The following is a 21381-nucleotide window of genomic DNA, read 5'->3' as shown; positions in this document are numbered from 1 at the left end:
TTCCGTTCCCTTTTTTTTTCTTTTAGTTTTTATTTAATTCATGGATTATCGAGACGAACGTCTCGAACCATCACGGTATCGGGTGATCCGATGGTTTGGATTTGATCGTTTCAAGCCTGAAAAGGCGGTGACTTCATACTGGGTGTCGAGCAAGACCTTCTTGGCTATTCGTCTTGTAGTTACTCTTTATTCGACCATTGTCATCTGGGCAGATATCGCCACAACGGCCATGGGCGAAGGAGGCTTCAGTCACTTTTTTGCCTTCTTTACCAACCTTACGTATGTAGGCTTACATGCCTATTTAGTGGTATGTATTTTCCAACTGATGGTCGATCTGGGTCAACTTGCGAAATAGTCGTATTAAATCTGCAATTGATCGTTTACGGCGTTAGACGGCGACATACCATCACGTGCGATATCTCATGTCTAACCCAAGACGCCCTTCGTCGTTTCTTGACCAACCTACGATTCTTAATTATCTTTACGTCTATCTATACCATACAGTAATTGTGTACAAGTAAGTGGAACCTATCCGGGTTTTCTTTGACCCTTTTCTTGTCCACTTATACACATTGATGCAGTATTCTGACTCCGGTGGTATTTTGGGCCGTGCTTGCCAAACCTTTGACGAGCGGACAATCCAGCTCTCTCCAAAGTGCCAGTGAAACATCCAACAGCGTCGTGCCGCAGCATATGACAACGATTAGTTGGTGGATGGAATGTTCGGTTCACGCCGCCTCGTTCTTCATGATGATGAGTGAAGTCATCTTTAGTCGTATGCAAGTGTACATCAACATGATCTTGTTTGTCTTTTTCACCGTTGTGCTTTACATGTTCCTGACCTTCATTATCTTTGCGGTGTAAGTTTTTTTTTCTTGTGAAACCCCGCGAATGCTTGGCAACTAACTCTAAATGGAACTCCATTTTCTTTTTCATATCACAGCGATCACTTTTGGGTGTATCCATTCTTGGATTGGAGTCAAGGCGGTATGGCTGCCGTATGGTATATCGTGGTGGGCGTGATTGTCGTGGTGTTCTTCTTTTTGCAAATGCTCTTCCACTGGATCCGAAACCGTATTGCCCGGAAATTAGGACGCGCCGAATATTCACCCGAAGCCATTGAGTTTGCCCAGCAAAATCGACAAGAAATGGCACAGCGCAACGAGGAGTCTTTCTCTTACTAGATCTACCATTGCCCTATTTATTTCAATTGTACTACTTATAATGCAGCCTTTGTACTTTTATTATTATCATATGTATTTCTTAAATCTTGGATGTATTATTCATGCTTTTTCTTCTCTTTTTTCCAGACTGGTCATTTTTCGTCAATTTGTGCAATGCGGATGAAATAAGCATTGATTGCATTTAAATTTGATTTTTTTTATCTCATGACAATTGCCTGGTGACAAGTGACACATTTGACAAAAAGAGCTTCTTTGCCATGGAGAACATTTGTCTATTATGCCTTTTCGCTTCACACATTCATGTAAACTTTTTTCCTCAACGTCATTTTCACCCGCTTATTCCCCTAAGCTATCCTTTCCGCAAACTCTGGGAAAATCAAGCGCTTCCGCTGTTACAGTATCCTGTGATCCATTTTTGGAGTCGCGATCCGATTCGTTCTTATGTTAGCCAGCGTTGGCGGTTACACTCTTTTGTGCTGATATACAGACCGCAACGGTATCTTCGAATGGTTATTGCGCGCACTTCCTTGAGCTGCCAGCTGTACCAAATTTTTTGCTATCATACTGCGCTTTGTCCCACCAATTTCCGGATTTATAAAAAAAAAGAAACCTTTTTACTGACAAACCTGACTGGCAGCGTCCATTCAAGGGCGGGCAGACATTGTATACAGCAAAAATTGCAACAAAAATTTGACAGACTGGTAATAGTTGGCGCGAACAACATGATAATTGCACGAGGCATATGAGGACTATCGATACGTGCTAACCTCTGTGCCTTATTTTTTCACACTCGTGCTCGCTGGATCTTTTCGATGAAAGAAACAAAAGGGATATGCAATAGTATCAGTCGGTTATCTGAAAGCAAATGTATGCGTCACCAGTTAAGAGCAATAACCGCAATAAAACGGATCAAAATGTCACTGGCCGTTTTTCATATTAGCTCTTTTTGTTACGGTACATACAGATTTAGGATGCCAAAATTCTGCATTGAATAACATGCATTGAATGAATGAAATGCATTGAAATTCTGTGACACATCCCAGAGGGCTCATCACATGACGAAATTAAGAAAACAGCGTTGCGATTTTTCCCAAGTTCTCCTTCACGGTTGCTATGCCCTTTTATATTATACCATGACTCAATGTAACCGACGGACCATTACTATTGGCTTAATAGGATCGTTTATCGCTCTCGTCAACCTCATTCTTATATATCATTTTCACCCAACCTTTAACGAGTTCCCATCCACCCAACCCTTACCTCCACCGCCCCGTCCTGCCCCTCCTCCTCTTGAACCACCCAAACATTACGGTATTCCGCTCGTTCGACCACCACAACATGAACGAAAATTCGTCAGTACCGCCGTTGACGATTTTATCAAAAACGTTTCAATGGCTTTCCAAGATCCCGATTTAGCCATTCTTTTGCAAAACTGTCTGCCCAATACACTAGATACCACCATCGAATGGTATCGTCTGCGAGATGATCCTCGCACATTCCTGATCACCGGTGACAGTAAGTTTTCATCGGTCGTCTACCCTTTTGGCGGTCACTGTATTAATTATTCTTGTTACCGATACTCGTCTCTTTTTTTTTTCTTTTCTTTTTTGTCAATAGTTCCTGCCATGTGGATACGTGATTCGACTAACCAAATTTTACCCTATTTATCCATGGCATCGTTGGATCGACGGCTTCAGGATCTAATATTGGGCGTTCTGGTAGTGCAAGCTTCCTACCTTCACTATGATCCTTATGCAAATGCCTTTTTACGTCCCTGGTATGCTCCTAATTTTCGCTTCCGCGATGGTCGTACTGATCAGGTGGTTCCTCACTACGATCCAAACCTGGTGTGGGAATCCAAGGTAAGTGGTTCATGCCAAGGCGCCTCTTCGTCACAACTAATCCAAACAATATATGGTGGCATGTGTTCGTTCATAGTATGAGTTGGATTCCTTGGCCCATTTTCTTGAATTGGCCAATGAATACATGACGGTGACAGGTGATATTGAGCGGGTGGTTCGTTCTGAAGATTGGGTAAAAGCGCTTCCACGCGTGTTCCAGGTGATTCGACATCAAATGCGGGGCAGTTGGGAGGAACCGGTGCTGTCATCCGTTGAATGGCCACTTCATCATCGACCGCCCGTGACATACCTTGGCGGAAATCGTTCCTATATCGAAACCCCTGAACCGTTGCCTGTAAACAATGGTTACCGATTCAAACGATTTACCGATCGCCCTACGGAAACGCTGGGCGAAAATGGAATAGGCGGAATATCACGTCAATGCGGATTGGTTCGGAGCGCGTTCCGTCCGAGCGACGACGCCACGACTTTTCCTTATCTGGTAATCTCTTGTTCATTACTTTCAAAAAATGGTGGTCGTGATCCTAACGCAGGTCTTTATTGGCCACCGGTAGATTCCCGCCAATGCGCAGCTGACCGTCAACCTTGGACGTCTGGCGAAGCATCTTCAGGACGCTTTCAAAAAATTCAATGACCTCGCCCCCGAGCTGAAAGACATTGCACGCGAAGCAGAAACCCTGAGCGACACAATTCGAAAAGCCATCTATGAGCATGCGGTGGTGGAGCACCCTCGATTTGGGAAGATTTTTGCCTATGAAGTGGATTGCTACGGCTCGCAGCTGCTGATGGACGATGCCAATACCCCTTCGTTGCTAAGTTTACCGATCCTCGGATTCGTCGATACCCAGGATACTGTTTACCAAAACACCCGTGCGTTTGTCCTATCACAAAATAATCCTTGGTATTTCGAAGGAGCTTTTGCTCAGGGCGTTGGTAGTCCTCACACGGGTCGCGATATGATTTGGCCTATGAGCCTGCTGATGCAAATTCAGACGTCTACTTCGGAAAATGAAATTCGACTGTTGCTGGAGACACTAAAACGGTTGTCTTCGAAAACGGGGTTGATGTGTGAATCATTCCATAAGGACCAGCCGGCGCGATTCACGCGTCCTTGGTTCAGCTGGGCCAATGGTCTGGCAGGATCCACTCTCATTAGTGTTTTCCAGCGTTTCCCTCACCTTGTGTAATGCGAAAAGGAGGACGATCAACAGAAAAACAGAAAAACAGAAAAATAAAAAAATCGCAGAAAAAAAAGTGGGAAATAAATAGTGACGTTTTAATGCAACAATCCCTTTTTAAGCTCTTTTTTTTTCGTTTCCCCACTCTTTTTGCTTCAAGGAGCTCATCGACTCATGCCTTCCACTGCCCAACGCTTACCCATGTACCGTTCATCCGGGGCAAGAATGGGGCATGTAAGAGGCACGCACCGACGTTGGAAGTTTCGTTACCTCTTCTTCATCGTTGCGGGTTGTTGGTTACTTCGGCAATGGATCCGCTCCATCGCCACCCTTTCGGAAGACACGGCGGCCCCCCCGCTTGACACGCAATTCAAAGAACTCGCCATAGCCCGAACTGCACGTATCGATTCGCCGACAGATACCGTCATTCCCAAGATTGTCCATTTTGTGTACGGTTTACGCGGTCCTGAACCGACCTTGGACTTGGTTCACTACCTCGCCATCAAATCAGCTCACGATGTGCTGTCACCTGAAAAAATCATCTTTCACTACCATTACATGCCTGTTGGGGAGATGTTTGAAAAGGCCAAATCCATGTTAACCTTGCGCCCCGTACCACTTGTAACCGAAGTGTTTGGTCAACCCGTCTCTCATTACGCTCATCAAGCCGATGTTGTACGACTGACGGCCTTGCAACAATTTGGCGGCATCTACCTTGATTTGGATCTAATATCACTTCAACCCATCGATCACTTATTACAGCATGAATTTGTCATGGCACAAGAAGGCATAGGCAAGTTACTTTTTTCTCTAGCTTTCAAAAAAAAAAAAAAAGCCTAACGACATGGAATGGTTCATCTGTAGGTGGTTCAGTCGGACTTTGCAATGCGATGGTTATGGCTCGACCTAACGCGCGATTTTTGCAACGTTGGTATGCCACCTATCGTTCCTTTGACAGCTCTGATTGGAACTATCATTCCGTGGTATTACCAGGCAAATTGGCTCCTCACTTTCCCAACGAAATCACCGTTCTCAATTACACTGCCTTCTTCTGGCCTCTATGGGACGGTCCCGGTTTGCGCACGTTGTATCTCGAGAAATCCTATGATTTCGCCAACAATTTCGGCACCCACATTTGGGAATCGGCCGCCAATAAGCATCTCATGAAAGGCATCACAGAGGACGATATTATGAATATCGACAACAGTCTCTTTTGTCAAATGCGACGATTTTTACTAGACGGTCAACCCGATCCACGCCCAGATGCTTGTCGCATCTTGCCTCACACTACCCGATCAGATCAGTTGGGTAATTTTTCAACGCCGCTTTGAATGTTTGAATGTCACCTTGGATTGATATCAACCTCTTTTCTTTTTCTTCTTCTAGTGGGCCATTGGCAAGCTCCGCCGATAAAGGAGGGTGAAGCGAACTTCCTCCCTCTGGAGGATGATTCGGGAAATAATGTCAACGGGATTGCACGCCATGTCACTCATCATTGCCCGGACAAGGCCAAGCGCGCCGTTCACGTCAATGGAGAAGACAGTTACCTGTTTTTATCCGTGCCCACCGAAACCTCCATTGATAGGTTCACAGTGAGTTGGTGGATGCAGACATCGAGCGACAAGCACGGCGGCACCGCCATGGTGATCCAAACCGAGCATGCAAAACTTTATGTACGCACCGAAAAACTGGACAACGCATTGGCACACAATGGAACGGTTCCCATATCGCTTGGACTTTCCACTTTGATACGAGACGACTGGATTTGGAGAACACAAGAAAACGATCAAGTCCAGGCCTCCCCTTTCCCTATCAATATGGACCTTCGGTTCCATCATTACACTCTGGTCATTGATCACTTCAACCGATCGACGCCTCCCATTATCTTGTACATGGACGGTCACGTTATTGCAAGCAATAATCGTTGGGAGTGGCCGCCTGAAGCTGGTTCCATCGTTCACGGAGTCTGGTTCGGTTCTTCAGAACCAGAAAAGAGCAACTATCAAGATCCATGGGACACCGATCTCAGTTTAGAAGCATGCTATGACGATATTCGTATCTGGGAAAGAAGTTTGTCCCTCGATGAAATCCAAAAACTGGCCCAAGAGCGTCCTGTCGAGTCTATTGTCGATACATCCTCATCACTATCATCCTCATAAACCTCGATCGTTCGACCCCTCCGCCACGGTGCTATGGCGATCATAAACCAAAATCATCTCACTCCGTCCTTCTCCCCTTCAATATCCTCCACCTTAATAATGTTCTTAAAACGGTCTTTTACTATAATGCCTTATTTATTCTTACTTGCTTCATACAGCTTTTAATACACAGTCAAGTTTTCTTGAAATTAAAAAAAAATGCTAAATGCGATTTTGATTCCAGAGCTTTTGTCGCTTGCTTTCCTGAATCAATTCCAGTTGTTGATGCAGTGCGGCGGCTTTGGTAGCCAGGGAGAGGAAACAGTGGACTTGTTCTTTCACGACTTTACCGAGATGATAAGGGTCTCTTGAAAACGCTTCATCCTTCATTCTTCCCAGCGCTGCTTCAATGTCATTGACCGTCGCCAAGTAGGTATTCAATCGTTGCTGCAATTTCTTGGCTAATTCTTCATAGTAAGCACCGTGCATCTGCGCGCCGGCCACGCGTTTGCGTGTCGATCCTTTAGATTCAATCACGTAACGAGATACAGCCGCATTACGAAGTTGATAATCCGTATCATTGCCCAATTCTTCAATCTTTTCCGACTGGGCTTGAAGTTGCGATTTGAGAATCGACGCTTCGTTACGAAGATAGTTCACGCGACCCGTCACATCGTCAATTAGTTCGCCTCCAAACGCTTCCAATCGTGTCTGATTCTCACGTCCAATTTGCGATTGTGAGTTGATCAGTTGCATGGTTTCCGCAAGGAACCCTTGAGCCACTTCCGGTAATTCCCATACACGAGTACTCGCTAAGATTTCTTCCGGTTTGGTAATCTTTGAAGTTTCCACCGTTGTCTGTACAGCGTTGGATTTTGCCAAAGGACCACTAACAACAAGAAGCCATGGTTAGGTCGATCTACTACAATTAATCGTATCAATTCCAAGGGTAACACTTACAAGACATCCTTTTTTTCTTCTGTGGACGATTTGCTGATTGAGGGGGCTTTGACAGTGATTGTTTTGCCTTCGTCCAGAGGTTTGAATGGATCACCAAGTTTTTCAGACTTGGATTTAGTTGAATCGGCAGTGCTAGTAGCAGTGCTTTGTTCAGGAAGTTTGAAAGGACTCGGCGCGGTGGTGTCTTCGGCTTTAGTAGGCAACGGCTTGTTTTCCTTGTCTGCAGTCGCTGGCTTTTCGTCTTTGTTGGCCTGATCTTTGGATAAATCCGTCTCGGACATAGTCTTTTTGAACGAGGGCGTTTTGGCTGCGTCGCCTTCGGTTGAATCGCTTCGCTTCCTTGCCAGAGAACCCTTACGTCCTGTACTTTCGTCCGCGGAAGAAGCCTTGCTACTGGCGGTATCCGATCCAAATGTAAATTGAGCGAACGGCGACTTGCCTTGAGGTAATGGCATGCCGGAGGACGGTCCGGAGATGGAAGGACGCTTTGCTGATCGTTCCGTGGTTCCTTGAGCTCCAAAGTTGAAAGACGATCCCTTGGCCGGTGGGGCCGCGCTCCAGTCCTCGGCTTTACGTTTATTCGAAGGTGGGACCTCTTCTTCATCCTTGTTTGGCTTATTGATATTGGGGGAGCCAAAGGAAAATGACGAAGTAGGGGCCCTACCTGCAGATGCTCCCTTCGCACCCGGTACGCTGGATGATGTATCTTTTGATGGTGTCGTGCCAAACGAAAACACGGGTGTGGAAGTCTTTTGTTCGGTTTCAGTTGAACCCGAGGCACCGAAACTAAAGGCTGGCATGGCCGGTTTTTCGGTAGATGTTGCTTTGGCCGCCGGAGTAGCAAATGTGAAGGTAGGTGGTGTGGAGGTTTTATCCTTGCTGCTTGGTTCCTCTTTCGTTGTCGACTTGCCAAACGTGAACGTTGGTGTGCTGGTGGATGGTCCCTTTGCAGCCGGCATGCCAAACGAGAATTTAGGTGCAGATGATCCTTCTTTGCTTTCTCCTTCTTTACCAGCCGCTGCACCAAACGTAAAAGTTGGTGCTGCAGAAGTCGCTTTCTTATCCTCGGGCTTCGCCACAGGCGTACCAAATGTGAATTTCGGTGCGGAGGATGTGGCTTCCTTTTCGTCGTTTTTCGCTGCAGGTGTACCAAATGAGAATGTTGGGGCTGTGGAGGATGACTTGGTTTCTTCAGACTGAGTGGTTGGGGTGCCAAAGCTAAACTTGGGAGTCTTTATCGCCTCCTTTGATCCAAAGGAAAACGCCGGGGTCTTTGTCTCTTTGGCCGCAGTTTGCCCACCAGAAAATACGGGAGCCGAAGTAAGATGACTACTGGTGGTGGTAATGGCATCTTTGTCAGCCGAGACGGCTGTTGTGGTTGCTGTATCCTTGGATACAGGTGTACCAAACGTGAAAGTGGGCGGTTTCACAGACGCATCTTTGTCAGAAGCAGGCGCAGAGAATGAGAAAGCAGGCTTCGATGAGGTTTCTTGGCTACTCGTGCCAAACGTGAACGTAGGTGCAGTCGAAGGCTTGGTCGTCGTACTCTCTTTATTGGTTGGTGTACCAAAGGTAAAGGAAGGTGTGGCAGCGGTGTCTTTGGTGCTCGTGCTTTCTTCGGTGCTAGTAGTGGGTTTTGATGTCGATGAAGGTTGGTTTGCTTCTTTGGCACCTTCAGTATCTGAAATTTCGGTAATAGAAGGCTGATGCTTCGTCGTCTCTTCAGCTTCGGTGGGCTCGGCACCCGTAGACGATTGGGCAGGTTCTTTCTCATCATTGGATATTGTTTCGATCTCTACATTTTTGGGTGCTGACGAAGCTTTCTCCTTTTCAGTATCCTGATCCTTCCTATTATCTGAGCCGGTTCCTTCCGTTGCCTCTGACTGAGTATCTTTTTTGATCGACGCAATATCAACCGTCGATTTCTTTTTCTCCTGATCCTCAGTCGAAGCCTCAGTATCTGTTTTGGTGGACAGCGTTGAAAGCGGAGGTTTTGGTACGATGGCCACTTCCTTCTCCGCAGCTTCGGTACTGGGAGACTCTGGCTCCAACACTACAGGAACGGTAGGTTTGTCGGTTGACTCGTCTTTGGTACTGGTGGTATCTTGTGCTGCAGGTTTGCCAAAAGAAAATGCAGGTGCAGCTGAAGTAGATGTTGCAGCTGATGTACCAAATGAGAAAGCAGGGGCGGCCGAAGATTCGGTACTCGACGAGGTGCCGAATGAGAAAGCCGATGAAGACGATGTCCCCTGAGAGGCATTCGACGCACCAAATGAGAATGACGGTGTTGTGACTGGTTCCTTTGCGGCATTGGTAGCTCCAAATGAAAATGCCGGTGCCGTGGATGGTTCTTGACTCGCCGAGGCAGCACCAAAGGAAAAGGCCGGTGCAGCTGGTTTCTCTTGCGTAGCCGATGTACCAAATGAAAATGCCGGTGTTGCACTAGTGTCCTTTGCCGCGGATGATCCGAAAGAAAATGCAGGTGCTGATGTGGTGTCTTTGGGTGCCGAGTTACCAAATGCAAAAGTGGAAGGAGCGGAAGTTGCGGTATTACTGGTGGCAGCGGGGACGCCAAATGTGAAAGCCGGAGTCGACGATGTATTTTCAGCTGCTGAGGAAGTTTGTTGTGCAGGTGAAGTCCCGAAAGAGAAAGCATTGGATGTCCCGCCAAATGGTGTTGCACCGAATCCGGAAGACGATGCACCACCAAAAGCAAAACCAGTGGCAGGTTTTTCTGCCATGATATTACCACTTCCAAAGCCTGTTGGTGCCGCAGATGCTACTTATTTTTACCTGTCAGTTTTAATCAAACATGATGAAGGCCACGGTCACACAAATACCATTCATATTATTATCTGATGTATTCGACGGCTCAGCGTCCATATCCTCGTCTGTCATGACCAAAAAAAAAAGAAGTAAGCACCCAGTTTACCGCAGATAGTATAACAACGCATCAAGATATTAGGTACAAGAAGAATCGACACATACCATTGGATGATGTTGTATTTGCCATGCCACCAAAAGTGGGTGCGGAGAATGACGACGATCCAGACGCGCCGAAACTGGGAGCATTGGCTGGCATGGATGGCGTCATGGGTTGACCGAAATTGAACATGGGCGTTGTCGATGCATTTGGGTTAGGTGGTGCGGCGGAGAAGTTGAAACTAGGAGTGGTTGCTGTTGAGAAGGCCGGCGTATTACCGATATTGGGAGATTGGGTGCGAGGTGCCGAGAAGGTAAACGCGAAATTGCCCTGTTGTCCACCAAAGTTAAATGGAGCCGATGTATTTGGCATGGGCGCGCCAGTCGATGCTGCTTTATTTAAACGTCGCTTGGGAGTTTTGATCGGCCTATTGGCAGGTGGAGTTCCCGGAGGTGGCTGGTCGCTAATGTCCGGAAAAAAAAAGACCAACAAAAAAAAAGAGAACCAACCCCATTGTCCAAAGATTGAATACACAGAAATAACAATCAGAAAATGTGAGTAAAACGAGTATTCATCACACAACACGCCATTGTATGCAAAATAAAATATACCTCATTATTCAGTTGATCAAGGGTGAAGAACGCAAAGGAACAAAAAATCGACTTAAAACATCAGACAACCACACAATTCACCATAACCACGTCACGAAAAAAGCGTGACCTCCAAAAGTCCGACATTTCCTCTTTCCCGCCCCAAAAAGATATTTATTCAATGACAAAAAGTACTCTTTATTGGAACAGTCGAGCCAAATACATATAATAATACTCATTATAAGCTGACTCGATATATTTATTTATTATGAGATATTCTCTTTGCGCTCCATATTTTTTTTCCAAGATTTTTTTTTTCTTTTTTTCCCTCAATTATCTATTGCGTTTTTAAATGAAACTCCGTCATTCGCGAAACTTTTATGATGCAGTGCCCTGGTCTTTTTTTTTCGAATAGAGAGAGAGAGACAATGATGTGTGTTATGACAAACGATACAAAAGGCAAGCCACCTCTTTATTATATAATTTATTGTATGATACATTAATGACTTAACGTCCTTTATACACAGGAGCGCGTTTTTCACGGAACGCCGTCAAACCTTCAATACGGTCTTCTGTTGGAATCACTTGAGCATAATAGGCCTGTTCAACTTCCAAGCCGGCATCACTACAAAGCAATAAAGAAAAAGTCATAAATAAACCATCGCTCCGATATCACCGTCGTTTTTTTCACTTACATATCCAATGAATAACCCTTGTCAATTGCCAGTTTCGCCATACGCAACGCAACGGGGCCTTGAGGAAGGATTTTCTCAGCTACTGCCACCGCTGTAGCAAAAGCGTCCTCTTCATCAATATAATTGACGATACCTGCATTTACAAAAATCAACATCAGTTATTTGTTCATCTGCCGTTCTGAAAAAGAAAAAAAGGTAAATCAGACTCACCGTAATGCTGTGCCTTTTCCGAGTTGAGCTCGGATGCAGTGTAAATCAATTCCTTTGCCTTGGCTACACCGATCAAACGAGGCAAACGCTGAGTACCGCCAGCACTACATCATGTCAATCAACAACCGTGAATCCCTTTCGGGAACAAGTGTGCTCTTACCCTGGAATAATGGCAAGCTTGGTTTCAGGCAATCCGATCCTGGCTTTCGGGCCTGGATATAGAGGTGAGTAGACCAACTTTTTTCAGAAAGGCAATTTTGCAAACTTACCTGCAACGCGGAGATCACACGCAAGAGCCATTTCCAGACCACCGCCTAATGCGGCACCGTCAATTGCCGCAATGGTAGGAATGGGCAAAGTCTAACACCATCTTGCCGTTACTTTCTGCTTGAAGAAAACCAACACGGAAATAACTCACCTCCAATTCGCGATAGGCTTGACGAAGGGAATAAAGAAACTCGGTCACTTGCGAAGGAGACATGGTAGCACGTTCCTAGTGTTCTCCACATTAGCATAGCTGGAAACACCAAGTTTTATCCACGCGTTTGTTTTACCTTGAGATCAGCGCCAGCACAGAACACCTTTGGCACCTTACTTTGCACGATCAACACGCGAGCATCGCTAGACATCACAAACCAAGGGTGAATAAAGCAGCTGGTGGTTTTCATTCGCCTTGACAGTAGCTTACGATGAGAAACGTAATTCGGACAAAGCTTGTCTGAATTCACCGAGCAATTTGGTAGACAAGGCATTCTTGGCTTTGGGACGGTCCAAGTTCAACACGGCAATACCCTTCAGGTTGCCATCCAAATATTCCACATAGGCTTCCTTGGCAACTCCTGACTCGGAGGTCGTTTGCAGTGTGCGCAGGTTGAACAAGCGTTTAGCGCCGGTGAAGAAAACGGGACGATGGACAATACGCGTAGCCGCAAGCATAATGGAGTCAAATGAGACAAAAAGGAGCGTGGGAATCTCCCATCAAAACGGGCATCAATTTTGAAAATAAGACAGGTCCATCGTAGCACCAATTTCAGGCAGCGCCAACAATGCGACTTCACGGTCACTCTGACGATGGTTACCGACACTGCAGTATAATTCCACATAACTCATCAGTCTATTGACGAGTTCTTCACCTGTGTCTCCTGGAGAGAATCCATCAAACTAACGTCAAAAAAGGGACACATACCCGTAAGCGACACCGTGTCTTGGTACGTTGAGAGAGAAGCTGTACGAAAATTTACATATCATAGTACGCGAGAGAAAGGAAATGAAGCAATGTGCACCGCAAGTCCAAGACGATTGGGTCCCATTTTTTTAAGTCTTTCGAAAGGGAATCATGGCCAGAGGAGTGCCGATAAACGGAGAAATCCTATTTTTTAAGCTTCTCTTTCTTCTTTTCCACACAGCCGCATCATTTAATAGACTTTTTTCTCACACCCATAACATTTTACTTTGGCATTCCTTATGATTGATATTCTGTTCAGCATATACTCCATGTAGTGACTGATGATGCATCCCTGACTCCCGTGATACACCCCGAGTAGCCTTCTCTGATGTGGACCAGGCGATATGCTGATTGCAGCAAATCGAAAATACCTCCTTCACCTCAAATACACCTTGCTTGTACCACAGCGTATCCGAAACTCTTACATGAACAGTCCTATGTGTTGGTAACGACAATGTACCGATTCTGCTCTCGTTCTGGTGTTGCTGGACGAATTAGATCGTCGTGAAAATGGCCAGCCTGTACATAATGAATTGAGCCGATCCATCAAAGTCCTGAGGTGACCAGCCTTATGGAAGGCCGTGGATACGCGCCAGTCAGGCAGTGTTAGTTTATGTGTCAGACCATATGCCTCAAGATAACGTTTGCAGGAATAATAAGCTTGAGTTCAATGTAAGATATTAAGCAAAAAGAGCGCACAAGAACGCGGTGATATGTTACGAAGCTGCTTCTAGTTTCAACACAGTTTGCAACTCATTTGAAGTTTCTCCAAAAAACGTTTGCGTTCAACGGGACATACTTTTGATAAATAACCAGTAGAAGCATGAGTGATTGGCGAACCAGAAGTTTCTGCAGATCCTTGACTGGCTTTGTATTTTACTCAACAACACGGCTACAAATATACAAACATGTCAGCGTACAGCTCCTATTGACAGTAATCATATGATACGCTTAGAATTTTCACACCCATCAACGCTCCTTTGAAGCCAGCATCAACTGCTGATGCCAGGGGTTGCTTGGGTCATGATACAATCAAAATATTTTGAAGGCGGCTCTTTTTATATCACTGTCATTTTACTAGTATTGTTTTAACAGAGACCTCCCTTTTTACAGGGTGATACGTTTGCATTCGCTGAAAATACTGTGGACACATGCAACACTGTAAGATATATGCACAATAGCTATTTGTAGGATCCGTCTGCGCTATGTACCGCGCATTTACGCTGTTCGGCAAAGGTATTTCTGCTGCAGGTCACGGGTACTTTGGATGGGTTTTTCATGTGCAAATGGAAAGGAATCATCAGATGAAAAATGGTATTTTGATTTGCACGTGAAATGCTTCAAGTGAGAACTTTTTAGATCGATTTAACAACTGAATTACCACCGAGGGGGAGAGTCACTCATTCTTTCTTTATTCTTCCATTACCATGTCTAAAAGCTTCACCATCGAAGAAGTCACCAAGCATAGACAGCCGGATGATTGGTGAGCAAGTGATTCCATGATTTTCTATATGTTCGCTTGCTCTTGAGAAAGAGGCACTTATTCAATTGGCATTAGCTGGGTTATCATCCATGATAAAGTCTATGACTTGACTAAATTTCTCAACGATCACCCTGGTAAGAAAGAGACCATTCTTTCTTTTTGCTTGGAGGTTTCATTCATTATTAATCCTTTATACAATACTTAGGTGGAAAGAAGGTCCTCTTAAAGGCGTCGGGTGCCGATGCAACCAAGCAGTTTGAAGCCTTCCACAACGCTGCCGTATTGGAGAAATACGGCGCTGATTTACTTATTGGCCAGATCGGTCAACCGGAAGAAGAAGAGCAAGAAGAAGAACTAAAAGATACCAACCCACTCATGATGGGTGACGGCTTTGGCGACATGGTGCCTTTTGGAGATCCAATGTGGTACCAGGATTGGCACAGGTAATATTTTTTCTTTCTGCTTGACTTTTTGCAGTCGACCTTGTCCACATATAAAATTATGCTGAAAAATCTATTTATTATGGTAATAGTCCCTATTACAAGGAATCGCATCGCACGGTTCGCAAAGTGGTTCGTGAATTCGTTGAAAAAGAAATCATGCCCTTCTGTCACGAATGGGATGAAGCCAAGGAACTCCCGCGTTCTATTTTCACCAAAGCTGCCGAAGCCGGAATCTTGGCAGCTTGCGTTGGCCATGTTCCTCCGGAATTGATGCCGTACCCGTTGCCCGGTGGTTTAAAGCCCGAAGAATTCGACCCTTTCCACCATGTGATTGTCGTGGACGAATTATCACGTTGTGCTTCGGGCGGGGTAATTTTTTTTTTTTTTTGGATGGCGTTGTGCTACCCTTGTTCACCGATGGAATGGGATTTTAACTTTGAAAACAACATTAGGTGACCTGGGGTATGATTGGCGGACTGGGTATTGGATTGCCGCCTATTCTTCATTTTGGCTCAGAGGAATTGAAACAAAGAGTGGTAAAAGACTGCTTAGCCGGCAAGAAGAACATTTGTTTGGCGATCACTGAACCTTCCGGCGGGTCGGATGTGGCCAATCTTCAAACGGAAGCCCGCGATGCTGGTGATCATTACATCCTCAACGGCGAAAAGAAATGGATTACCAATGGTACATTTGCTGACTACTTTACGGTGGCTTGTCGTACCGGTGGCGAAGGATTTGGCGGGATCTCGTTTTTGCTGGTGGAACGTACCATGCCCGGTGTAACGACACGCCAGATGAAATGTTCAGGCGTGTGGCCGTCCGGTACGGCGTATGTGACTTTTGAAGACGTCAAGGTGCCCAAAGCCAACCTTATTGGCAAGGAAAATAAGGGATTCAAATACATCATGTACAACTTTAACAGTGAGCGCATGGGTATCGTCATCCAAGCCAACCGGTTTGCTCGTGTTTGTATCGAAGAATCGCTCAAGTATGCTCACAAGCGTCAAACTTTTGGCAAGAGACTCGTTGACCATCCCGTCATTCGCAACAAGTTTGCCAACATGATCCGCAAAGTCGAAGCGACCCATGCTTGGCTGGAAATTCTTACATTTCAAGCCATGAATATGCCTCCTGATTTGCAACCGCTTCGTTTGGGTGGACCGATTGCACTATGCAAAGCGCAGGCAACACGCACCTTTGAATTCTGTGCACGTGAGGCTGCACAAATATTTGGTGGACTAGCCTATACACGGGGTGGACAAGGCGAAAAGATTGAACGATTATATCGTGAAGTAAGAGCTTACGCAATTCCAGGAGGTTCCGAAGAAATCATGTTGGATTTGGGTGTACGTCAAGCTGTTAAAGTGGGTGCTTTTATGGGGGCTAAAATGTAACAAGGAAAAACAAAATCATATAAAAAATCAAAGACATGCATTGCATAATGTCTTCTTTTTCATCATGGTCGGACCAGTCAACCCAAAAAAATCCGTGACCTTTTTTTATCAACGTGTGACAAAATTAAAAAAGAGAAGCATCAGGAGCATGCGTTTCTCAAGCTGATAGAGCAACATAGACTTTACCAAAAGTGACAGCTTGGATACCGAAACACCAAGTGCATAATAGCTGAGGCTATATTCTTCCACTACCAAGAAGTATATTTCCTTTTTTTTATTTTCATCTGATTTCTTTGGAACAGAAGAAGAAAAAACTGATGGTTATCTCTTTCCTTTTTCTCCCAGCTTAAGCTCAGGTAATAGATACGGATTATTGCATGCATGTTCTTATCTGATATTCTCAAAACCTGTCATCCTCAATGTTCACTGTAACAAAACGGAAATCCGCAGTTTCATCACATTAGCTGCTAGGAAAAAAGAAATGCATGCGAAAGCACGACCTTCAACAAATAATAACAAGACGGGAAAATTCAGGGAATTCAGGCACAAAAAGCCAAGTTACCTTTTGCATATCTTGGTTGCCCCATCTCCCATCTCCGCCCACACGTTGCATCCGGTCCATGATGTCATTTGCCGCCACCTAAAGAAGTGAATGGATAAGGGAAAGATTAGAGTAAAAAAATAACAATCAACTACAACACGGTTCTCTAATTCACCAGTCAAAAATGTGTTTTCCATCTTCCGATCCGTAGCTTAATTTTTTCCTGCAAATCCTAAGGCAATGGCCGATTTTTGAAAGGTCTGTTTGCAACCCCGGGTTGCCTTTTTCAGCTAGAGATGGTAGCGCAATGATCATCTAAAGTGATGTCGCTCATTGAATGGCCCCAAAAAAAGAATTATAAAGGTATTGCCTCTACCGTTCTCCCCAGCCATCCAAGTATTCCGACTTGCATTATTTTTGAAGCCCTTTTTTTCTTTCTCATTTTTCCTTGTCTTTCTGCTTCTTTCTCGATTACTGAAAAAAATTCTTTTTTTTTTCAAATTATTTCTCTCGCCAATCTGATTCTTCTTTTGTGTAAAGAGGGACCAAAAACCAAAAAAAAAAGCAAACAAAATACAATACTAAACAATAAACTCATATGGTCAACGCTAAAACTATTGCTACACTGACGGGCGCAGTCGCCAATGGCAACGGTACTGTGGTTTTGGAATCACAGCCAATGCAGCGCACAGCTAATGGAATCAGCAAATCAAAATCGCAGGGCGCCTTTAACGCAGCTGATATCAAGATCTTGCTCTTGGAAAACATCAATGAAACGGCCGTGACAGCATTTAGAAAGCAAGGTTATCAGGTAAGGCTTCATCCTGTTTACGAAATCCTTAAACGATACAATGGTGGCACTGGGCTGACCTGAAAGCGAATGATAGGTGGAGACATGCAGCAAAGCGCTTGTAGGAGATGAGTTGATCCAGAAAATTCGCTCTGTTCACATTATCGGTATCCGCTCAAAAACCAAGTTAACCAAACAGGTGTTGGATGAAGCCCATCATTTGATAGCCATTGGATGCTTCTGTATTGGTACCAACCAAGTAGATCTTCAGACAGCCGCAAAGAAGGGGGCAAGTACAGAAAAAAAAAAAAAACTCCACTGAACAGGGTCTTTTTTTTCATCATCCAATATGGTAGACTGACAAAAATACCTATTAATAGATTCCAGTGTTTAATTCTCCCTTCAGCAATTCTCGATCGGTGGCGGAACTGGTGATTGGGGAGATCATTTCGTTGGCACGACAGCTCGGTGACCGTAACAACGAAATGCACCAAGGCATATGGAACAAGGTATCGAAAGGATGCTTTGAAATCCGGGGTAAAGTGCTTGGCATTGTAGGCTATGGCCACATTGGGTCGCAATTGTCGGTGCTAGCAGAAGCGATGGGTTTGACGGTGTACTATTACGATGTGTTACAACTCATGCCGCTGGGGCAAGCCAAGCAGCTCGAGACATTGGAAGATCTATTATCGGTTTCAGATTTTGTGTCACTTCACGTGCCAGAGCTGGAAGACACCAAAGGCATGATGGGCGAACGCGAAATTTTGCACTGTATGAAGAAAGGTGCTTATCTCCTGAATAATTCTCGAGGTACTGTCGTCCAGATACCGGCCCTCGTCAAAGGCCTAAAGACAGGTCACCTTGCCGGTGCAGCCATTGACGTATACCCCAAAGAACCGGCATCCAACGGGCCCCACTTTTCAGACTACCCCGATCTCCTCGATTGCCCCAATTTGATCCTGACCCCGCACATAGGCGGGTCCACCGAAGAGGCCCAACGTCTGATTGGCCAAGAAGTATCACACACCTTAATCCGCTACATCAGCCAAGGCAGCACGCGAGGTGCTGTCAACTTTCCGGAAATGCACTTGTGTTCCATTCAAGAACAACCCAAAGACGTGGTGCGCTTACTACAGGTTCATCCAAACATTCCAGGTGTAGTCAGGGTGCGTTCTTTATAAACAAATATGCATCATTCTGCCATCCTAAAATTATGAAACCTCAGCTTGACAACGGTTCTATTGGCCAGCAGCATGATCAAGCAGAGAAGCAATGTTCGGCGGACCCTTCAGAAGAAAAGGCGACGGCGAGTCTTATGGATATTACGCAAGTGTCCCAAGATTCCTTGCAACACTTGTACAACGCTATCAGTACCTCTCATGCCAACATTCAATCCGGAATTCTCTATTAACCCATTCGCCATTCATTCGCATGTCCCTTTTTTTTATCCCTTCTCCTCATCATTGCTTGTATGTTCTTTCTCATATAATAAATCCAACGCATTATTTTTTGACAACTTTTATCTTGGTGGGCGTGTCGCTGATTTTATGTGTTCTCAAAAAGAAAAAAGTTCATATGAAAAAGGGCTTCATCGGGTAAATTCAAATGTAACGGTTTGGTCCATACTGTAAAAGCAGAATAAAATGTAAAATCTTTTTTTATTTAGGAAGAACCAATATAACCATCTTTTTCCAACAGTAAAATGATTTCATGAACAGCTTGTGACACGGATTGGATGGTGATATCGACGGTCAAGTCAGCGTCGGTGGGGTTTTCAAAGGGATCGTCGATGCCTGTGAATCCTTCAATTTCGCCGTTGCGGGCTCGTTCGTACATTCCGTCCCGGTCTCTTCTCTGGCACTCTTCCAAGGGGGTCGCCACATGCACAAGATAGAATCCACCATATTTTCCAATAAGCTGACGTGCCCGTTGGCGGGCTTCGTCATAGGGAGCAATGGGGGCTAAAATCGCGGCGGCACCAGCTCTTGTGAGTTCACCTGCCACAAACGCCTGACGGGCAATATTCAGATCGCGATCATGCTTGGAATAACCCAACTCGGAGGACAGTTCCGCACGCACATTTTCTCGGAGCAACAGGGAAACCGACCGAGTACCTTCCTGATTGAGAGACACTTGCAGCGCTCGAGCAATGGCATTTTTCCCTGAAGCATGAAGACCGGTAAGGAAGATGGTAAATCCCTGCGCGTGACGCGGAGGATGCGATTGGCGCAGCACCTGGACCACTTCAGGATAGGAAAACCATTCGGGAATGGGCAAGCCCACTTTAAGACGGCGGCGGAGTTCAGTGCCGCTGATATTCAATGTGGTGATGCCTTTGGGCACTTCATCAGCTGGCAGATATTCATCTGAATCAGGACAGTAAGTCACCATTTGGAAAGGAACAATATCGATGCCAATTTCATCTTTGTACTGCTCCACCAAAACCTGAGCATCGTAAGGACCGTAAAAGTCAACGCCTTGAGAGTTCTTTCCGGGACCAGCGTGATCACGACCGACAATGAAATGTGTTACACCGTGATTCTTGCGAATCAGAGCATGCCATACCGCTTCGCGAGGACCGCCCATGCGCATAGCTAAAGGAAGCAAGCTTAGCTCTGCCATTCCATTGGGGTATTTAGGCATCAACGCTTTATAGACGCGCACACGCGTGTAATGATCGATATCGCCAGGCTTGGTTAAACCGACCACCGGATGGATCAACAGATGCGCTTTGCGTTGACGAGCAGCTCGAACCGTCAGTTCACGATGCGCACGGTGCATTGGATTGCGTGTTTGAAAAGCCACCACCCGTGTCCACTGAAGTTTCTTGAAGTGAGCTCGCAGTTCGCTCGGTGAAACTAATGAGCCCCAGTCAGTGAAACCTGGTTTCCTTTCAGCTACTGTATAACCGCCGCATTCCACTTACATCGGTTAGCCACATAGTCATAATGAGCTGGTGCTTGGATGGCTTGTAGAGATCCTCCGACATAGTATTCCTTGGCGATGTTATGAAGATAATGGATGGCAGGATGCGCTGTGTCATTGCTGCCAAACACAGAGGTAGCTTCTTTAACCTTGTCGGGCCGGTACACATCTTCCACGGTCAGGATGGCCAAAATATCATAGTTCCTAGGATCAAGTAAAGCAATACGCTGTTGATGCTTGATCGATAATGTATCAATCTCTTCCTGGTTGACGTCCAGCGTAACAGGAACAGGCCACAACAGACCGGATGACAACCGCATCTTTTCTACGACACTACCAAAGGGGTTATTTCAATGGACCAATCTTGCCGCCATCCAGAGTCACTCATACCTGTTGTAATCTTTTTGATTCAAGAAGCCTTCCAAAGGCGAAAATCCACCGTTGAGTAGTAATTCAATATCGCATAGTTGTCGATCCGTTAAAACCAGGGTCGGCAAGGAAGCTGCTTCTGCTTTCAATTCGGCCTGCTTTGAAGCATCTCGAAGATGCAAATCCTTCAAAATACCGCCGTGAGGGATGTTTGCCATTCGTGATCAGGGAAATAGTTATAGTTAACAAACAACGGAATCCATGTAAATTTGGCACTTTATATATTGGTCCTCCAACTCGCATCTAGGGAAATGGTAGATGATGAAGCGAGTTTGTTATAGGATGATGCAATTTTGGTGTACTGAAGCGTTATGCTTCTCGAAGGACATGAGCCGTTTTGAGGCTTGTATTCCCTAGTGTCCATGATGGAAATGGGTGATTCTTCCAATTTATTGTTCCCCAGAACTTCAT

General features: G+C 45.4%; 8 protein-coding genes across 8 annotated transcripts; 6 read left to right on the top strand and 2 right to left on the bottom strand.

Annotated features, from left to right (window-relative positions):
* Positions 1-9: 9 nt before the first annotated feature.
* Positions 10-1317, top strand: BYT42DRAFT_641428 (uncharacterized protein). Its single transcript, XM_051572554.1, has 4 exons — positions 10-307; positions 393-517; positions 582-860; positions 944-1317. The coding sequence occupies exons 1-4, from the start codon at positions 41-43 to the stop codon at positions 1182-1184; spliced, it is 912 nt and encodes a 303-aa protein (XP_051426793.1). The 5' UTR covers positions 10-40; the 3' UTR covers positions 1185-1317.
* Positions 1318-2263, top strand: BYT42DRAFT_554548 (uncharacterized protein). The gene has a single exon (XM_051566595.1). The coding sequence runs from the start codon at positions 1442-1444 to the stop codon at positions 1928-1930; it is 489 nt and encodes a 162-aa protein (XP_051426792.1). The 5' UTR covers positions 1318-1441; the 3' UTR covers positions 1931-2263.
* BYT42DRAFT_554546 (uncharacterized protein) lies at positions 2264-4332 on the top strand. The gene is made up of 4 exons (XM_051566594.1): positions 2264-2699; positions 2802-3046; positions 3123-3527; positions 3601-4332. The coding sequence occupies exons 1-4, from the start codon at positions 2318-2320 to the stop codon at positions 4231-4233; spliced, it is 1665 nt and encodes a 554-aa protein (XP_051426791.1). The 5' UTR covers positions 2264-2317; the 3' UTR covers positions 4234-4332.
* Positions 4333-4335: 3 nt separating this feature from the next.
* Positions 4336-6509, top strand: BYT42DRAFT_601838 (uncharacterized protein). The gene is made up of 3 exons (XM_051571035.1): positions 4336-5017; positions 5089-5532; positions 5611-6509. Exons 1-3 carry the CDS (start codon positions 4399-4401, stop codon positions 6381-6383), a joined length of 1836 nt encoding a protein of 611 aa, XP_051426790.1. The 5' UTR covers positions 4336-4398; the 3' UTR covers positions 6384-6509.
* A 4760-nt stretch (positions 6510-11269) lies between these two features.
* Positions 11270-12769, bottom strand: BYT42DRAFT_554539 (ClpP/crotonase-like domain-containing protein). The gene is made up of 8 exons (XM_051566593.1): positions 12429-12769; positions 12295-12361; positions 12159-12233; positions 12010-12100; positions 11901-11952; positions 11741-11844; positions 11531-11663; positions 11270-11460 (listed from the first exon to the last, which is right to left on the bottom strand). The coding sequence occupies exons 1-8, from the start codon at positions 12674-12676 to the stop codon at positions 11343-11345; spliced, it is 888 nt and encodes a 295-aa protein (XP_051426789.1). The 5' UTR covers positions 12677-12769; the 3' UTR covers positions 11270-11342.
* Positions 12770-14365: 1596 nt separating this feature from the next.
* Positions 14366-16348, top strand: BYT42DRAFT_525991 (acyl-CoA dehydrogenase/oxidase). The gene is made up of 5 exons (XM_051565342.1): positions 14366-14448; positions 14524-14582; positions 14654-14891; positions 14981-15260; positions 15344-16348. Exons 1-5 carry the CDS (start codon positions 14393-14395, stop codon positions 16283-16285), a joined length of 1575 nt encoding a protein of 524 aa, XP_051426788.1. The 5' UTR covers positions 14366-14392; the 3' UTR covers positions 16286-16348.
* Positions 16349-17221: 873 nt separating this feature from the next.
* BYT42DRAFT_554533 (uncharacterized protein) lies at positions 17222-19142 on the top strand. Its single transcript, XM_051566592.1, has 5 exons — positions 17222-17479; positions 17548-17637; positions 17714-17905; positions 17997-18782; positions 18842-19142. The coding sequence occupies exons 1-5, from the start codon at positions 17471-17473 to the stop codon at positions 19025-19027; spliced, it is 1263 nt and encodes a 420-aa protein (XP_051426787.1). The 5' UTR covers positions 17222-17470; the 3' UTR covers positions 19028-19142.
* On the bottom strand, positions 19143-21184 carry BYT42DRAFT_554527 (sulfate adenylyltransferase). Its single transcript, XM_051566591.1, has 3 exons — positions 20932-21184; positions 20543-20874; positions 19143-20474 (listed from the first exon to the last, which is right to left on the bottom strand). The coding sequence occupies exons 1-3, from the start codon at positions 21126-21128 to the stop codon at positions 19279-19281; spliced, it is 1725 nt and encodes a 574-aa protein (XP_051426786.1). The 5' UTR covers positions 21129-21184; the 3' UTR covers positions 19143-19278.
* Between the last annotated feature and the right edge of the window lie 197 nt (positions 21185-21381).

Source organism: Radiomyces spectabilis, assembly GCF_025331425.1.
Source record: "Radiomyces spectabilis strain NRRL 2753 chromosome Unknown BYT42scaffold_2, whole genome shotgun sequence".
Lineage (NCBI taxonomy): Eukaryota > Fungi > Mucoromycota > Mucoromycetes > Mucorales > Radiomycetaceae > Radiomyces > Radiomyces spectabilis.
Note: the sequence above shows the minus strand (reverse complement) of the source record. Positions and strands in the feature narration are given on the sequence as shown.

Coding starts and splice junctions, on each gene's coding strand:
- BYT42DRAFT_641428 (XM_051572554.1), top strand. CDS start 41: ATGGATTATCGAGACGAACGTCTCGAACCATCACGGTATCGGGTGATC. Junction 518..581: donor CATACAGTAATTGTGTACAA/GTAAGTGGAACC, acceptor ACATTGATGCAG/TATTCTGACTCCGGTGGTAT. Junction 861..943: donor ACCTTCATTATCTTTGCGGT/GTAAGTTTTTTT, acceptor TTCATATCACAG/CGATCACTTTTGGGTGTATC.
- BYT42DRAFT_554548 (XM_051566595.1), top strand. CDS start 1,442: ATGGAGAACATTTGTCTATTATGCCTTTTCGCTTCACACATTCATGTA.
- BYT42DRAFT_554546 (XM_051566594.1), top strand. CDS start 2,318: ATGACTCAATGTAACCGACGGACCATTACTATTGGCTTAATAGGATCG. Junction 2,700..2,801: donor ATTCCTGATCACCGGTGACA/GTAAGTTTTCAT, acceptor TTTTGTCAATAG/TTCCTGCCATGTGGATACGT. Junction 3,047..3,122: donor ACCTGGTGTGGGAATCCAAG/GTAAGTGGTTCA, acceptor GTTCGTTCATAG/TATGAGTTGGATTCCTTGGC.
- BYT42DRAFT_601838 (XM_051571035.1), top strand. CDS start 4,399: ATGCCTTCCACTGCCCAACGCTTACCCATGTACCGTTCATCCGGGGCA. Junction 5,018..5,088: donor CATGGCACAAGAAGGCATAG/GCAAGTTACTTT, acceptor GTTCATCTGTAG/GTGGTTCAGTCGGACTTTGC. Junction 5,533..5,610: donor TACCCGATCAGATCAGTTGG/GTAATTTTTCAA, acceptor TTCTTCTTCTAG/TGGGCCATTGGCAAGCTCCG.
- BYT42DRAFT_554539 (XM_051566593.1), bottom strand. CDS start 12,676: ATGCTTGCGGCTACGCGTATTGTCCATCGTCCCGTTTTCTTCACCGGC. Junction 11,953..12,009: donor GTGTGATCTCCGCGTTGCAG/GTAAGTTTGCAA, acceptor CTCTATATCCAG/GCCCGAAAGCCAGGATCGGA. Junction 11,461..11,530: donor AAGGGTTATTCATTGGATAT/GTAAGTGAAAAA, acceptor ATTGCTTTGTAG/TGATGCCGGCTTGGAAGTTG.
- BYT42DRAFT_525991 (XM_051565342.1), top strand. CDS start 14,393: ATGTCTAAAAGCTTCACCATCGAAGAAGTCACCAAGCATAGACAGCCG. Junction 14,583..14,653: donor ATTTCTCAACGATCACCCTG/GTAAGAAAGAGA, acceptor TACAATACTTAG/GTGGAAAGAAGGTCCTCTTA. Junction 14,892..14,980: donor TGGTACCAGGATTGGCACAG/GTAATATTTTTT, acceptor TTATGGTAATAG/TCCCTATTACAAGGAATCGC.
- BYT42DRAFT_554533 (XM_051566592.1), top strand. Junction 17,906..17,996: donor AGACAGCCGCAAAGAAGGGG/GCAAGTACAGAA, acceptor ACCTATTAATAG/ATTCCAGTGTTTAATTCTCC. Junction 18,783..18,841: donor ACATTCCAGGTGTAGTCAGG/GTGCGTTCTTTA, acceptor ATGAAACCTCAG/CTTGACAACGGTTCTATTGG.
- BYT42DRAFT_554527 (XM_051566591.1), bottom strand. CDS start 21,128: ATGGCAAACATCCCTCACGGCGGTATTTTGAAGGATTTGCATCTTCGA. Junction 20,875..20,931: donor AATCAAAAAGATTACAACAG/GTATGAGTGACT, acceptor CCCCTTTGGTAG/TGTCGTAGAAAAGATGCGGT. Junction 20,475..20,542: donor TGACTATGTGGCTAACCGAT/GTAAGTGGAATG, acceptor GGGGCTCATTAG/TTTCACCGAGCGAACTGCGA.